The 16,308-nt window shown below is 48.1% G+C and overlaps 1 protein-coding gene across 2 annotated transcripts in view; it reads left to right on the top strand.

Annotated features, from left to right (window-relative positions):
• Positions 1–1,941: 1,941 nt before the first annotated feature.
• Positions 1,942–16,308, top strand: part of apbb3 (amyloid beta (A4) precursor protein-binding, family B, member 3) — a 38,907-nt gene continuing 24,540 nt past the window's right edge. Inside the window, exon 1 of one of the 2 annotated variants that reach the window (XM_078172702.1) lies at positions 1,942–2,354. In XM_078172702.1, coding sequence (XP_078028828.1) covers positions 2,288–2,354 — 67 coding nt within the window. In that variant the 5' untranslated portion in view covers positions 1,942–2,287. The remainder of the gene's footprint in view (positions 2,355–16,308) is intronic. The other variant, XM_078172701.1, reaches the window with a different exon arrangement.

Here is a 16,308-nt window from a genome sequence, read left to right as displayed (position 1 = left end):
GTGTCGGCCAAACGTAATCGTGTGTGTGTGTGTGTGTCGGCTGAACGTAATCATGTGTGTGTGTGTCGGCCAAACGTAATCGTGTGTGTGTGTGTGTGTCGGCTGAACGTAATCATGTGTGTGTGTGTCGGCCAAACGTAATCATGTGTGTGTGTGTGTGTCGGCCAAACGTAATCGTGTGTGTGTGTGTGTGTCGGCTGAACGTAATCATGTGTGTGTGTGTCGGCCAAACGTAATCATGTGTGTGTGTGTGTGTGTGTCGGCCAAACGTAATCATGTGTGTGTGTGTGTGTGTGTGTCGGCCAAACGTAATCATGTGTGTGTGTGTGTGTCGGCTGAACGTAACCACGTGTGTGTGTCTGTTGGCTAAACATAATCACGTGTGTGTGTGTGTCGGCTGAATGTAATCGTGTGTGTGTGTGTGTCAGCCAAACGTAATCATGTGTGTGTGTGTGTGTGTGTCGGCCAAACGTAATCATGTGTGTGTGTGTTGGCTAAACGTAACCACGTGTGTGTTGGCTAAACGTAACCCTGTGTGTGTGTTGGCTAAAAGTAAACACGTGTGTGTGTTGGCTAAACGTAACCATGTGTGTGTGTTGGCTAAAAGTAAACACGTGTGTGTGTCGGCTAAACGTAACCACGTGTGTGTGTTGGCTTGATGTAACCATGTGTGTGTGTTGGCTAAACGTAACCATGTGTGTGTGTTGGCTAAAAGTAAACACATGTGTGTGTGTTGGCTAAACGTAACCACGTGTGTGTGTTGGCTTGATGTAACCATGTGTGTGTGTTGGCTAAACGTAACCATGTGTGTGTGTTGGCTAAAAGTAAACACATGTGTGTGTGTTGGCTAAACGTAACCACGTGTGTGTGTTGGCTAAACGTAACCACGTGTGTGTGTTGGCTAAACGTAACCACGTGTGTGTGTTGGCTTGATGTAACCACGTGTGTGTGTGTGTTGGCTAAACGTAACCACGTGTGTGTGTCGGCTAAACGTAACCACGTGTGTGTGTTGGCTAAATGTAACCACGTGTGTGTGTCGGCTAAATGTAACCACGTGTGTGTGTTGGCTAAACGTAACCATGTGTGTGTGTTGGCTAAACGTAACCACGTGTGTGTTGTTGAAGGAAAAAAACATCAGTTGGTGGTGTTGTACTGACGTAGTGCTTTTATTTTGAAAGAGACTGTATCAAACTGTACATTTCCTGTGAAAACAGAAGTGTATTTTGAAAACAGACAATGCATGTAACAGGCTGAAGTTGACACGGCGTCCCAGAACGTCAACAACCAACACACCCAGGGTACCTTGGACGTCATATGTGGACGTGGAAAGTTCACGACCAAACGTGGACATGTGACGAGGTCACAGTGAGGATGATGATGGATAAAACCTGAAACTTGAATTTCAGTCATTTAGTTTCATTTTTCCTTCTGTTTTTATTTTTTCAGGAATTTATCTGAAACAGTTTTTTGTCTTAAATGGAAACGTTATTTTATTAACCTTATTTTATTTTTGGTGTCACTGATCACAGCAGGAAGGAGACATTTGATAATTACTCTGGTCAAATTATAGAGTAATGGAGTCAACCTTGTTCCTTTCTCTGATTAATGACATTAAAAACTATATTATTTTATTAGAGTGTATAACAGAGTCAGACAGACATAATAAAATATACAGATATTAAATGTCTTAAAGATTTTTCATTGGTTGAATTGGAAAGTGATTTCACATATTGCTCATTAAGAAAACAACAAAATGAGGATTTTATTAATTCATATTTATAAATAAAACATTACCCTCATCGTCATCGTCGTCATCACATTGATTATAAAAACATATTTGTCTTCTTGCTCTCGTCTGTAAAGAAACCAAACGGCTCATCTTCCCACAGTAACATCATTTTTTACAGTGAAGGTCGAGTGAGGCAGAGAGGGAGGGGGGTGATGACGTCAGCAGGGGGAGGAGACGGAGGAGGAGGAGGATGAGGAGGAGAGCAGCATCCTTCATCAGACAGAGAGGAGAGAGGAGAGAGAGAGAGGAGGGACGAAGGAGAGGAGAGAGGAGAGGAGACGCTGGGACGGACGGCAGACAAAGAAGAAGAAGAAGAAGAAGAAGAAGAAGAAGACTGATGGTTTTGTCTGAGACAGAGACCAGAGACACTGAGACAGACAGACAGACGGACAGAGAGACGGACGGCAGGAGGCTTTAACTGTCTGTCATCTGGGCCTGTGTGTGCGTGTACGTGTGTGTGTGTGTGTGTTGGAGGGCGATCAGCTGATTGGACCACACATGTTGGAGGGTGGAGCCATGATGGGGAAAGATTACATGTTGGCCATCCTCATAGTCAACTATGACGGTGAGACACACACACACACACACACACACCCACACACACACACACACACACACACGTCCCTGTAATCCTGCCTTGTGAGGACCGTCCTCTGTTGTTGTTTATTCACCGACACCAACATGTAAAAATGGGACACTGTGTGGGCGGAGTTACCTGCTGTGATCCACTGTGTGCCATCGTGACATCACCAGCTGTCACCTGACACCTGTGTGGTCAGCCTGTTGATGTTGTGCAGAGCCCCTCCCCCGCACACACACACACACACACACACACACACACACACACACACACACAACACAGCTGCTTCTCTCCGAAACTCTGGATACAAGCAGTGTGGAGGAATGCTACCATGCTAACGTTAGCATCACCTGCAGCAGGTGCTTTCAGACAGTGAGTGGTTGCTGCAGCAGCTGTCACCTGGCAACATCAGGGGTCTTTATTTCCTGTTAAAGTGATGGAATTTAAATGTAAACGTCACAACGCCATAAACAGTGGAATTAACCACCTCCTCTTTGTCCCAAGGTGTCACATGGACTTTAACATCTACATATGACGTGCACGGTCACTGTTCAGGGACGCCATGTAAAGTTGCTGCTTGTTACATGCACAGTCTTTTCAAAATAAACTTACAACATTGGTAAAACATCTCGTATTTATAGCACGTGGTTAGGTTTAGAAAAATAAGGTCATGTTTGGCTCTCCATGCACACAGGAAGTGAACAGCGGGCTCCTGGATGACTTTACAGCTAAATATTACGTTGTCACCATCAGTGTTTCAAACTGACGCCACTTGTCTTTTTGCGTTGGTGTCAGACACTGAAATCACTGATAACGCAGCGATGTTTGATAACTGCAGAATGACACTGGGCTGAAATAACACGTACACCTGCGCATATTTATTCAACTACTTTGCTAAAGTATAATTTTGAGTATTTCCATTTGACACTACGTTATACTTCCACTCTTCTACATCTCAGAGGGACAAATTGTACTTGTTACTGCTCTACATTTATCTTTTAATCTCAAAGATCTCTGTTTCGTCCTCTGTGGTGCCCCCTGTGGTGTGAGAGGTAATTGCAGATGTGTTTTTGGATCTCACCTCCCACAGATCTGAACCGTGTCGACTGTGTGACATTTACTTGTTTTAGTTTCATCATCTATTGTCATCGTTCTTTTCTTTGACTCTAAGTTCACTTAATCAGTTACAGTGGAGAATATGTTTGACAGGTGACACAGTCGGTCTGTGGGTTCATTTGCTGTTTACTGCACTGAGCACCACCCGGGTCAGGTGTGAGACAGACAGACAGCTCACTGTGTTAACATGTGGAAACACAGTGAGTGCGTTTACATGGACAGTTTAATTCCCTTTTCATTCGGAATGAAAGTTCATTCCTACTAAAAGTGATCTTGTAAACACCTTATTCAGAATGAAAATGGCCAATGTGATTGAAAATTCAATCCGATGTAAGGGGCTGGAATATTCCATTTCTAGTTCCAAATGAAAGAATTTCTCACACTTGTATACACTCATTCCTCTTTAAGTTCATTCCTGTCTTTCTGCACATGCTCGTTTCCTTGCCCTTCTGGCGCCATGACGTATATAGCGCGCATAGCAACGGGCTGAGATAGAGCAGTCGGACTCGTTGCACTCACCGGTTTCCATTCTCCACAGCACGGTCTTCTATCTCCCTTCTTCGACCTTCTACCTCCCTTCTCCTCCTCAACAGACGAAGCATTAGCAGAACAAGGTTGTTGTCGTACTGCTGCTTCAAGAATATAAGCAAAACAAGCCTGAAAAAGGCACTAAGAACGGCGTCGTCAAGCATCTTGTTATCCGGAGCGAGGACTACAGTGTTTTCTTCCGGTAAATGTAAACACGTAACATCCGCCCCGCCCCCTATCCAATCAGAAACCTTCCCTGCCCCAAACCTTGTGCGGATTAAACTGATCTCTGTGTAAACCCTCATTCAGAATGAATATTTCTCATGTAAACTACCTGGAAAGACTTTAATTCAGAATGATTTCATTCAGATTTATTTCATTCTGAATGAGAAGCCATCATGTAACCACACCCAGTGTTACTGTCCGCCCTCTGCTCTCCACTGCTAAGCTAACATTAGCCTTAGCTGCTCTGCGCTGTAAAACAACCGGGTCTGGTGGGAGTAATGCCATCCTGACTGAACAGCGTTACTGTGGAAACATGGTGCCCACCCTCTGCTCTCCCCCCTCGGGTCACCCTCAGAAATAAGGGGCTCAATTTGGAGCCCCATCTGTCCTTTAGCATTGTTAACGTCACTGTTAACTCTGTGAGAACTGTTAGCATTATCAGTATGGTTAACGTTGTTAATCAATCAATCAATCAATCAATTTTATTAGTAAAGCCCAATATCACAAATCACAATTTGCCTCACAGGGCTTTACAGCATACGACATCCCTCTGTCCTTATGACCCTCACAGCTGATCAGGAAAAACTCCCCAAAAAACGCTTTGACGGGGAAACAGAGTTAGTCATGCTGAAGAGGTTTGCAGCTCATAACTCAGCTCACTCATCAACATGTTCTTTTTCTGAAGTCTTCAAATATCACCACCTGGTCAGTGATTTCCACGTCAGACACTGACGAGAAAGTCATCCCTTCACAGTGGAATGACTTTAGAGCACCACCAGATGGTGTCAGTTTGAAACGCAGCTGATAACAACATTAATTAAGGAGCTGTAAAGTCTCTGTGGGGCAGGTGGAGGGGAGGTGCATGAGTCCAACAAACATTTACCCAGGAGCCCGCTGTTCACTTCCTGTGTGAATGTTGAGCCAAACCATGATGATTTTTTTTGCTAAACCTAACCAGGTGCTTTTGTTGCACAAGGAAATAAATGTAAATATGTCATTATATGTTGTTTTTAAAAAAGACTGTATCTATTAATAAGCAGAAAGTTTATTATATATATATAATTATAATGCACGTGACTAACGTAAATTGACGCAGCGTCCCTGAACGTCGTACCAAGGACACAAAGTGGGTCATATATAGACATGAAAAGTCCGATATTTGAGGAGTTGGAGGTGAGAATGTGTTCTACTCACTGAGGCGACCTGTGGCAGGACCGGAGGGTGGCCACCATGTTTCCACAGCCACGACATCCCGCCACTGTGACGTTACCAGCGGTCATCGTGAAAAAGTGGTGCTGCTAGCTCGCTCCCAGCAGACCTGAGTGGTGCACAGAGCAGAGTGGCCGAGGTGTAAAATAACACGAAAAACCTGTAACTGTGAATAACCACAACATTTGCATTTTTTAAAAGAAGATTTTGGGGTTTGTTTCACATCAAAAGACACACACACACACACACACACACACACACACACTGACCATAAACAGATTTAAAACCTTCCATGTTCATATAACCCTGTCTGGGCACAGACCTGGAAGCTGTCACAGTTCAGGACAATGATGTCAGCGTCTCCTGAGCTTTAAGAGTTTTGAGGAAGGTTACGTTCGTTACCTGAGAGAGAGATTCACCTTCACTGAACATGTATATAAGCATCAGGTGACCTCTGATGGGCTGCTGGAGAACATCCATCAAACGCATGACCTCATCGTGAAAGAGGTCAAACAGGATGTCACCAGGACAGAGGAACAGAAACACACACAGAGACATGGCAGTGCTGTGTCAGGAGGGACTGTGGGACAAGACAAGGACACTGTGAGGTCACAATGACAGATGACATCATTACTGAGTTTACACGCTTCATTCAGTCCTCATTAAAATGTTTCATACATCCTGTTGTGTGTCTGCATGTGACGATGAACAGAGGGCGACCTCTGACTAATATCTGATACATTAATGAGAACACAAATATTCACAGTGTTGAGGGCGGAGCTGATCCAGTCGTACAGCGACAGTGTATCTGACCCAATCAGATCAGTTCATACAGACGACAACAGGTCAGAGAGATGACAGCATTAAAACAACTGATTACAGAAACTCTACACACCTTCATCATGTTTGGATCGACTGGGAATCAGCTGTCTAAAAACACTGAGTACTGATCCAGGATCAGTGACGATCACTGACTTCATTCAAGACAAGATTCAGACTACAGAGCAGTGACACGTTTGTTTCTGTAGGACAGGAACAATAAATACAATTCAAATACACTTTAGGAACTGGACCTAAATAACTCCAATAATGAGCCTCAATTATTATAGCCCTGCTGTTTGTCAGTACGTAGCCGTAGCCCTGCTGTTTATCAGTACATAGCCGTAGCCCTGCTGTTTGTCAGTACATAGCCGTAGCCCTGTTGTTTGTCAGTACGTAGCCGTAGCCCTGCTGTTTATCAATATGTAGCCGTAGCCCTGCTGTTTATCAGTACGTAGCCGTAGCCCTGCTGTTTATCAGTACATAGCCGTAGCCCTGCTGTTTGTCAGTACGTAGCCATAGCCCTGCTGTTTATCAATACGTAGCCGTAGCCCTGCTGTTTGTCAGTATGTAGCCGTAGCCCTGCTGTTTATCAATACGTAGCCGTAGCCCTGCTGTTTGTCAGTACATAGCTGTAGCTCCGCTGTTTGTCAGTATGTAGCCGTAGCCCTGCTGTTTATCAGTACATAGCCGTAGCCCTGCTGTTTGTCAGTACGTAGCCGTAGCCCTGCTGTTTGTCAGTACGTAGCCGTAGCCCTGCTGTTTATCAATATGTAGCCGTAGCCCTGCTGTTTATCAGTACGTAGCCGTAGCCCTGTTGTTTGTCAGTACGTAGCCGTAGCCCTGTTGTTTGTCAGTACATAGCCGTAGCCCTGCTGTTTGTCAGTACGTAGCCGTAGCCCTGTTGTTTGTCAGTACGTAGCCATAGCCCTGCTGTTTATCAATATGTAGCCGTAGCCCTGCTGTTTATCAGTACGTAGCCGTAGCCCTGCTGTTTATCAGTACATAGCCGTAGCCCTGCTGTTTGTCAGTACGTAGCCGTAGCCCTGCTGTTTATCAATATGTAGCCGTAGCCCTGCTGTTTGTCAGTATGTAGCCGTAGCCCTGCTGTTTATCGATACGTAGCCGTAGCCCTGCTGTTTATCAGTACATAGCTGTAGCTCCGCTGTTTGTCAGTATGTAGCCGTAGCCCTGCTGTTTATCAGTACGTAGCCGTAGCCCTGCTGTTTGTCAGTACGTAGCCGTAGCCCTGCTGTTTGTCAGTACGTAGCCGTAGCCCTGCTGTTTATCAATATGTAGCCGTAGCCCTGCTGTTTGTCAGTACATAGCCGTAGCCCTGCTGTTTGTCAGTACGTAGCCGTAGCCCTGTTGTTTGTCAGTACATAGCCGTAGCCCTGCTGTTTATCAATATGTAGCCGTAGCCCTGCTGTTTATCAATACATAGCCGTAGCCCTGCTGTCTATCAGTACATAGCTGTAGCTCTGCTGTTTGTCAGTATGTAGCCGTAGCCCTGCTGTTTATCAGTACGTAGCCGTAGCCCTGCTGTTTGTCAGTACGTAGCCGTAGCCCTGCTGTTTGTCAGTACGTAGCCGTAGCCCTGCTGTTTATCAATATGTAGCCGTAGCCCTGCTGTTTATCAGTACATAGCCGTAGCCCTGCTGTTTGTCAGTACGTAGCCGTAGCCCTGCTGTTTGTCAGTACGTAGCTGTAGCCCTGCTGTTTATCAATACGTAGCCGTAGCCCCGCTGTTTGTCAGTACGTAGCTGTAGCCCCGCTGTTTGTCAGTACGTAGCTGTAGCCCTGCTGTTTATCAATACGTAGCCGTAGCCCCGCTGTTTGTCAGTACGTAGCTGTAGCCCCGCTGTTTATCAATACGTAGCCGTAACCCCGCTGTTTATCAGTACATAGCCGTCGCCCTGCTGTTTATCAATATGTAGCCGTAGGTGTTTCTCAGTACGTAGCCGTAGCCCTGCTGTTTATCAGTACGTAGCCGTAGGTGTTTCTCAGTACGTAGCCGTAGCCCTGCTGTTTATCAATACGTAGCCGTAGCCCCGCTGTTTGTCAGTACTTAGCTGTAGCCCTACTGTTTATCAATACGTAGCCGTAGCCCTGCTGTTTGTCAGTAGGTAGCCGTAGCCCTGCTGTTTATCAATACGTAGCTGTAGCCCTGCTGTTTGTCAGTACGTAGCTGTAGCTCTGCTATTTATCAATACGTAGCCGTAGCCCCGCTGTTTGTCAGTAGGTAGCCGTAGCCCTGCTGTTTATCAATACGTAGCTGTAGCCCCGCTGTTTGTCAGTACGTAGCTGTAGCCCTACTGTTTATCAATACGTAGCCGTAGCCCCGCTGTTTGTCAGTAGGTAGCCGTAGCCCTGCTGTTTATCAATACGTAGCTGTAGCCCCGCTGTTTGTCAGTACGTAGCTGTAGCCCTGCTGTTTATCAATACGTAGCTGTAGCCCCGCTGTTTGTCAGTACGTAGCCGTAGCCCCGCTGTTTGTCAATACGTAGCTGTAGTCCCGCTGTTTGTCAGTACGTAGCTGTAGCCCTGCTGTTTATCAATATGTAGCCGTAGCCCCGCTGTTTGTCAATACGTAGCTGTAGCCCCGCTGTTTGTCAGTACGTAGCCGTAGCCCTGCTGTTTATCAATATGTAGCCGTAGCCCTGCTGTTTATCAATATGTAGCCGTAGCCCCGCTGTTTGTCAGTACGTAGCCGTAGCCCCGCTGTTTGTCAGTACGTAGCCGTAGCCCCGCTGTTTGTCAGTACGTAGCTGTAGCCCCGCTGTTTGTCAATACATAGCTGTAGCCCCGCTGTTTGTCAATACATAGCTGTAGCCCCGCTGTTTGTCAATACGTAGCTGTAGCCCTGCTGTTTATCAATACGTAGCTGTAGCCCCGCTGTTTGTCAGTACGTAGCCGTAGCCCTGCTGTTTATCAATATGTAGCCGTAGCCCTGCTGTCTATCAGTACATAGCTGTAGCTCCGCTGTTTGTCAGTATGTAGCCGTAGCCCTGCTGTTTATCAGTACGTAGCCGTAGCCCTGCTGTTTGTCAGTACGTAGCCGTAGCCCTGCTGTTTGTCAGTACGTAGCCGTAGCCCTGCTGTTTATCAATATGTAGCCGTAGCCCCGCTGTTTATCAGTACATAGCCGTAGCCCTGCTGTTTGTCAGTACGTAGCCGTAGCCCTGTTGTTTGTCAGTACCTAGCCGTAGCCCTGCTGTTTATCAATATGTAGCCATAGCCCTGCTGTTTATCAGTACGTAGCCGTAGCCCTGCTGTTTATCAATACGTAGCCGTAGCCCTGCTGTCTATCAGTACATAGCTGTAGCTCCGCTGTTTGTCAGTACGTAGCCGTAGCCCTGCTGTTTATCAGTACGTAGCCGTAGCCCTGCTGTTTGTCAGTACGTAGCCGTAGCCCTGCTGTTTATCAATATGTAGCCGTAGCCCTGCTGCTTATCAGTACATAGCCGTAGCCCTGCTGTTTGTCAGTACGTAGCCGTAGCCCTGCTGTCTATCAGTACATAGCTGTAGCTCCGCTGTTTGTCAGTATGTAGCCGTAGCCCTGCTGTTTATCAGTACGTAGCCGTAGCCCTGCTGTTTGTCAGTACGTAGCCGTAGCCCTGCTGTTTGTCAGTACGTAGCCGTAGCCCTGCTGTTTATCAATATGTAGCCGTAGCCCCGCTGTTTATCAGTACATAGCCGTAGCCCTGCTGTTTGTCAGTACGTAGCCGTAGCCCTGTTGTTTGTCAGTACGTAGCCGTAGCCCTGCTGTTTATCAATATGTAGCCATAGCCCTGCTGTTTATCAGTACGTAGCCGTAGCCCTGCTGTTTATCAATACGTAGCCGTAGCCCTGCTGTCTATCAGTACATAGCTGTAGCTCCGCTGTTTGTCAGTACGTAGCCGTAGCCCTGCTGTTTATCAGTATGTAGCCGTAGCCCTGCTGTTTGTCAGTACGTAGCCGTAGCCCTGCTGTTTATCAATATGTAGCCGTAGCCCTGCTGCTTATCAGTACATAGCCGTAGCCCTGCTGTTTGTCAGTACGTAGCCGTAGCCCTGTTGTTTGTCAGTACGTAGCCGTAGCCCTGCTGTTTATCAATATGTAGCCATAGCCCTGCTGTTTATCAGTACGTAGCCGTAGCCCTGCTGTTTATCAATACGTAGCCGTAGCCCTGCTGTCTATCAGTACATAGCTGTAGCTCCGCTGTTTATCAATACGTAGCCGTAGCCCCGCTGTTTATCAGTACATAGCCGTCGCCCTGCTGTTTATCAATATGTAGCCGTAGCCCCACTGTTTATCAATATGTAGCCGTAGCCCCGCTGTTTATCAGTACATAGCCGTCGCCCTGCTGTTTATCAATATGTAGCCGTAGCCCCACTGTTTGTCAGTACGTAGCCGTAGGTGTCTCTCAGTACATAGCCGTAGCCCTGCTGTTTATCAATACGTAGCCGTAGCCCCGCTGTTTGTCAGTAGGTAGCCGTAGGTGTCTCTCAATACGTAGCCGTAGCCCTGCTGTTTATCAATACGTAGCCGTAGCCCCGCTGTTTGTCAGTACGTAGCTGTAGCCCTGTTGTTTATCAATACGTAGCCGTAGCCCCGCTGTTTGTCAGTATGTAGCCGTAGCCCTGCTGTTTATCAATACGTAGCCGTAGCCCCGCTGTTTGTCAAGACGTAGCCGTAGCCCTGCTGTTTGTCAGTACGTAGCCGTAGCCCTGCTGTTTATCAATATGTAGCCGTAGCCCTGCTGTTTATCAATACGTAGCCGTAGCCCCGCTGTTTGTCAGTAGGTAGCCGTAGGTGTCTCTCAATACGTAGCCGTAGCCCTGCTGTTTATCAATACGTAGCCGTAGCCCCGCTGTTTGTCAGTACGTAGCTGTAGCCCTGTTGTTTATCAATACGTAGCCGTAGCCCCGCTGTTTGTCAGTACGTAGCCGTAGCCCTGCTGTTTATCAGTACGTAGCCGTAGCCCTGCTGTTTATCAATATGTAGCCGTAGCCCCGCTGTTTGTCAGTACGTAGCCGTAGCCCCGCTGTTTGTCAGTACGTAGCAGTAGCCCTGCTGTTTGTCAGTACGTAGCCGTAGGTGTCTCTCAGTACATAGCCGTAGCCCTGCTGTTTATCAATACGTAGCCGTAGCCCCGCTGTTTGTCAGTAGGTAGCCGTAGGTGTCTCTCAATACGTAGCCGTAGCCCTGCTGTTTATCAATACGTAGCTGTAGCCCCGCTGTTTGTCAGTACGTAGCTGTAGCCCTGCTGTTTATCAATACGTAGCCGTAGCCCCGCTGTTTGTCAGTACGTAGCTGTAGCCCTGTTGTTTATCAATACGTAGCCATAGCCCCGCTGTTTGTCAGTATGTAGCCGTAGCCCTGCTGTTTATCAATACGTAGCCGTAGCCCCGCTGTTTGTCAAGACGTAGCCGTAGCCCTGCTGTTTGTCAGTACGTAGCCGTAGCCCCGCTGTTTGTCAGTACGTAGCCGTAGCCCTGCTGTTTGTCAGTACGTAGCCGTAGCCCTGCTGTTTATCAATATGTAGCCGTAGCCCTGCTGTTTATCAGTACATAGCCGTAGCCCTGCTGTTTGTCAGTACGTAGCCGTAGCCCTGTTGTTTGTCAGTACGTAGCCGTAGCCCTGCTGTTTATCAATATGTAGCCGTAGCCCTGCTGTCTATCAGTACATAGCTGTAGCTCCGCTGTTTGTCAGTATGTAGCCATAGCCCTGCTGTTTATCAGTACATAGCCGTAGCCCTGCTGTTTGTCAGTACGTAGCCGTAGCCCTGTTGTTTGTCAGTACGTAGCCGTAGCCCTGCTGTTTATCAATACGTAGCTGTAGCCCTGCTGTCTATCAGTACATAGCTGTAGCTCCGCTGTTTATCAATACGTAGCCGTAGCCCCGCTGTTTATCAGTACATAGCCGTCGCCCTGCTGTTTATCAATATGTAGCCGTAGCCCCACTGTTTGTCAGTACGTAGCCGTAGGTGTCTCTCAGTACGTAGCTGTAGCCCTGCTGTTTATCAATACGTAGCCGTAGCCCCGCTGTTTGTCAGTAGGTAGCCGTAGCCCTGCTGTTTATCAATACGTAGCTGTAGCCCCGCTGTTTGTCAGTACGTAGCTGTAGCCCTGCTGTTTGTCAATACGTAGCCGTAGCCCCGCTGTTTGTCAGTACGTAGCTGTAGCCCTGCTGTTTATCAATACGTAGCCGTAGCCCCGCTGTTTGTCAGTACGTAGCCGTAGCCCTGCTGTTTATCAAAACGTAGCCGTAGCCCTGCTGTTTATCAGTACGTAGCCGTAGCCCTGCTGTTTGTCAGTACGTAGCCGTAGCCCTGTTGTTTGTCAGTATGTAGCCGTAGCCCTGCTGTTTATCAGTACGTAGCCGTAGCCCTGTTGTTTGTCAGTACGTAGCCGTAGCCCTGCTGTTTATCAATACGTAGCCGTAGCCCTGCTGTTTATCAGTACATAGCCGTAGCTCCGCTGTTTATCAATACGTAGCCGTAGCCCCGCTGTTTATCAGTACATAGCCGTAGCCCTGCTGTTTATCAATATGTAGCTGTAGCCCCGCTGTTTGTCAGTACGTAGCCGTAGCCCTGCTGTTTATCAATACGTAGCCGTAGCCCTGTTGTTTGTCAGTACGTAGCCGTAGCCCTGCTGTTTATCAGTACGTAGCCGTAGCCCTGCTGTTTATCAATACGTAGCCGTAGCCCTGCTGTTTATCAGTACATAGCCGTAGCTCCGCTGTTTATCAATACGTAGCCGTAGCCCCGCTGTTTATCAGTACATAGCCGTCGCCCTGCTGTTTATCAATATGTAGCTGTAGCCCCGCTGTTTGTCAGTACGTAGCCGTAGCCCTGCTGTTTATCAATACGTAGCCGTAGCCCCGCTGTTTGTCAGTACGTAGCTGTAGCCTTGCTGTTTATCAATACGTAGCCGTAGCCCTGCTGTTTGTCAGTACGTAGCCGTAGCCCTGCTGTTTGTCAGTACGTAGCCGTAGCCCTGCTGTTTATCAATATGTAGCCGTAGCCCTGCTGTTTATCAGTACGTAGCCGTAGCCCTGTTGTTTGTCAGTACGTAGCCGTAGCCCTGTTGTTTGTCAGTACATAGCCGTAGCCCTGCTGTTTGTCAGTACGTAGCCGTAGCCCTGTTGTTTGTCAGTACGTAGCCGTAGCCCTGCTGTTTATCAATATGTAGCCGTAGCCCTGCTGTTTATCAGTACGTAGCCGTAGCCCTGCTGTTTATCAGTACATAGCCGTAGCCCTGCTGTTTGTCAGTACGTAGCCGTAGCCCTGCTGTTTATCAATACGTAGCCGTAGCCCTGCTGTTTGTCAGTACGTAGCCATAGCCCTGCTGTTTGTCAGTACGTAGCCGTAGCCCTGCTGTTTATCAATATGTAGCCGTAGCCCTGCTGTTTATCAATACATAGCCGTAGCCCTGCTGTCTATCAGTACATAGCTGTAGCTCTGCTGTTTGTCAGTATGTAGCCGTAGCCCTGCTGTTTATCAGTACGTAGCCGTAGCCCTGCTGTTTGTCAGTACGTAGCCGTAGCCCTGCTGTTTGTCAGTACGTAGCCGTAGCCCTGCTGTTTATCAATATGTAGCCGTAGCCCTGCTGTTTGTCAGTATGTAGCCGTAGCCCTGCTGTTTATCAATACGTAGCCGTAGCCCTGCTGTTTGTCAGTACGTAGCCGTAGCCCTGCTGTTTGTCAGTACGTAGCCGTAGCCCTGCTGTTTATCAATATGTAGCCGTAGCCCTGCTGTTTGTCAGTACATAGCCGTAGCCCTGCTGTTTGTCAGTACGTAGCCGTAGCCCTGTTGTTTGTCAGTACATAGCCGTAGCCCTGCTGTTTATCAATATGTAGCCGTAGCCCTGCTGTTTATCAATACATAGCCGTAGCCCTGCTGTCTATCAGTACATAGCTGTAGCTCTGCTGTTTGTCAGTATGTAGCCGTAGCCCTGCTGTTTATCAGAACGTAGCCGTAGCCCCGCTGTTTGTCAGTACGTAGCCGTAGCCCCGCTGTTTGTCAGTACGTAGCAGTAGCCCTGCTGTTTGTCAGTACGTAGCCGTAGGTGTCTCTCAGTACATAGCCGTAGCCCTGCTGTTTATCAATACGTAGCCGTAGCCCCGCTGTTTGTCAGTAGGTAGCCGTAGGTGTCTCTCAATACGTAGCCGTAGCCCTGCTGTTTATCAATACGTAGCTGTAGCCCCGCTGTTTGTCAGTACGTAGCTGTAGCCCTGCTGTTTATCAATACGTAGCCGTAGCCCCGCTGTTTGTCAGTACGTAGCTGTAGCCCTGTTGTTTATCAATACGTAGCCATAGCCCCGCTGTTTGTCAGTATGTAGCCGTAGCCCTGCTGTTTATCAATACGTAGCCGTAGCCCCGCTGTTTGTCAAGACGTAGCCGTAGCCCTGCTGTTTGTCAGTACGTAGCCGTAGCCCCGCTGTTTGTCAGTACGTAGCCGTAGCCCTGCTGTTTGTCAGTACGTAGCCGTAGCCCTGCTGTTTATCAATATGTAGCCGTAGCCCTGCTGTTTATCAGTACATAGCCGTAGCCCTGCTGTTTGTCAGTACGTAGCCGTAGCCCTGTTGTTTGTCAGTACGTAGCCGTAGCCCTGCTGTTTATCAATATGTAGCCGTAGCCCTGCTGTCTATCAGTACATAGCTGTAGCTCCGCTGTTTGTCAGTATGTAGCCATAGCCCTGCTGTTTATCAGTACATAGCCGTAGCCCTGCTGTTTGTCAGTACGTAGCCGTAGCCCTGTTGTTTGTCAGTACGTAGCCGTAGCCCTGCTGTTTATCAATACGTAGCTGTAGCCCTGCTGTCTATCAGTACATAGCTGTAGCTCCGCTGTTTATCAATACGTAGCCGTAGCCCCGCTGTTTATCAGTACATAGCCGTCGCCCTGCTGTTTATCAATATGTAGCCGTAGCCCCACTGTTTGTCAGTACGTAGCCGTAGGTGTCTCTCAGTACGTAGCTGTAGCCCTGCTGTTTATCAATACGTAGCCGTAGCCCCGCTGTTTGTCAGTAGGTAGCCGTAGCCCTGCTGTTTATCAATACGTAGCTGTAGCCCCGCTGTTTGTCAGTACGTAGCTGTAGCCCTGCTGTTTGTCAATACGTAGCCGTAGCCCCGCTGTTTGTCAGTACGTAGCTGTAGCCCTGCTGTTTATCAATACGTAGCCGTAGCCCCGCTGTTTGTCAGTACGTAGCCGTAGCCCTGCTGTTTATCAAAACGTAGCCGTAGCCCTGCTGTTTATCAGTACGTAGCCGTAGCCCTGCTGTTTGTCAGTACGTAGCCGTAGCCCTGTTGTTTGTCAGTATGTAGCCGTAGCCCTGCTGTTTATCAGTACGTAGCCGTAGCCCTGTTGTTTGTCAGTACGTAGCCGTAGCCCTGCTGTTTATCAATACGTAGCCGTAGCCCTGCTGTTTATCAGTACATAGCCGTAGCTCCGCTGTTTATCAATACGTAGCCGTAGCCCCGCTGTTTATCAGTACATAGCCGTAGCCCTGCTGTTTATCAATATGTAGCTGTAGCCCCGCTGTTTGTCAGTACGTAGCCGTAGCCCTGCTGTTTATCAATACGTAGCCGTAGCCCTGTTGTTTGTCAGTACGTAGCCGTAGCCCTGCTGTTTATCAGTACGTAGCCGTAGCCCTGCTGTTTATCAATACGTAGCCGTAGCCCTGCTGTTTATCAGTACATAGCCGTAGCTCCGCTGTTTATCAATACGTAGCCGTAGCCCCGCTGTTTATCAGTACATAGCCGTCGCCCTGCTGTTTATCAATATGTAGCTGTAGCCCCGCTGTTTGTCAGTACGTAGCCGTAGCCCTGCTGTTTATCAATACGTAGCCGTAGCCCCGCTGTTTGTCAGTACGTAGCTGTAGCCTTGCTGTTTATCAATACGTAGCCGTAGCCCTGCTGTTTGTCAGTACGTAGCCGTAGCCCTGCTGTTTGTCAGTACGTAGCCGTAGCCCTGCTGTTTATCAATATGTAGCCGTAGCCCTGCTGTTTATCAGTACGTAGCCGTAGCCCTGTTGTTTGTCAGTACGTAGCCGTAGCCCTG

The sequence above is a fragment of the Epinephelus lanceolatus genome, chromosome 11 (genome assembly GCF_041903045.1).
Source record: "Epinephelus lanceolatus isolate andai-2023 chromosome 11, ASM4190304v1, whole genome shotgun sequence".
NCBI classification, from domain to species: Eukaryota; Metazoa; Chordata; class Actinopteri; order Perciformes; family Serranidae; genus Epinephelus; species Epinephelus lanceolatus.
Note: the sequence above shows the minus strand (reverse complement) of the source record. Positions and strands in the feature narration are given on the sequence as shown.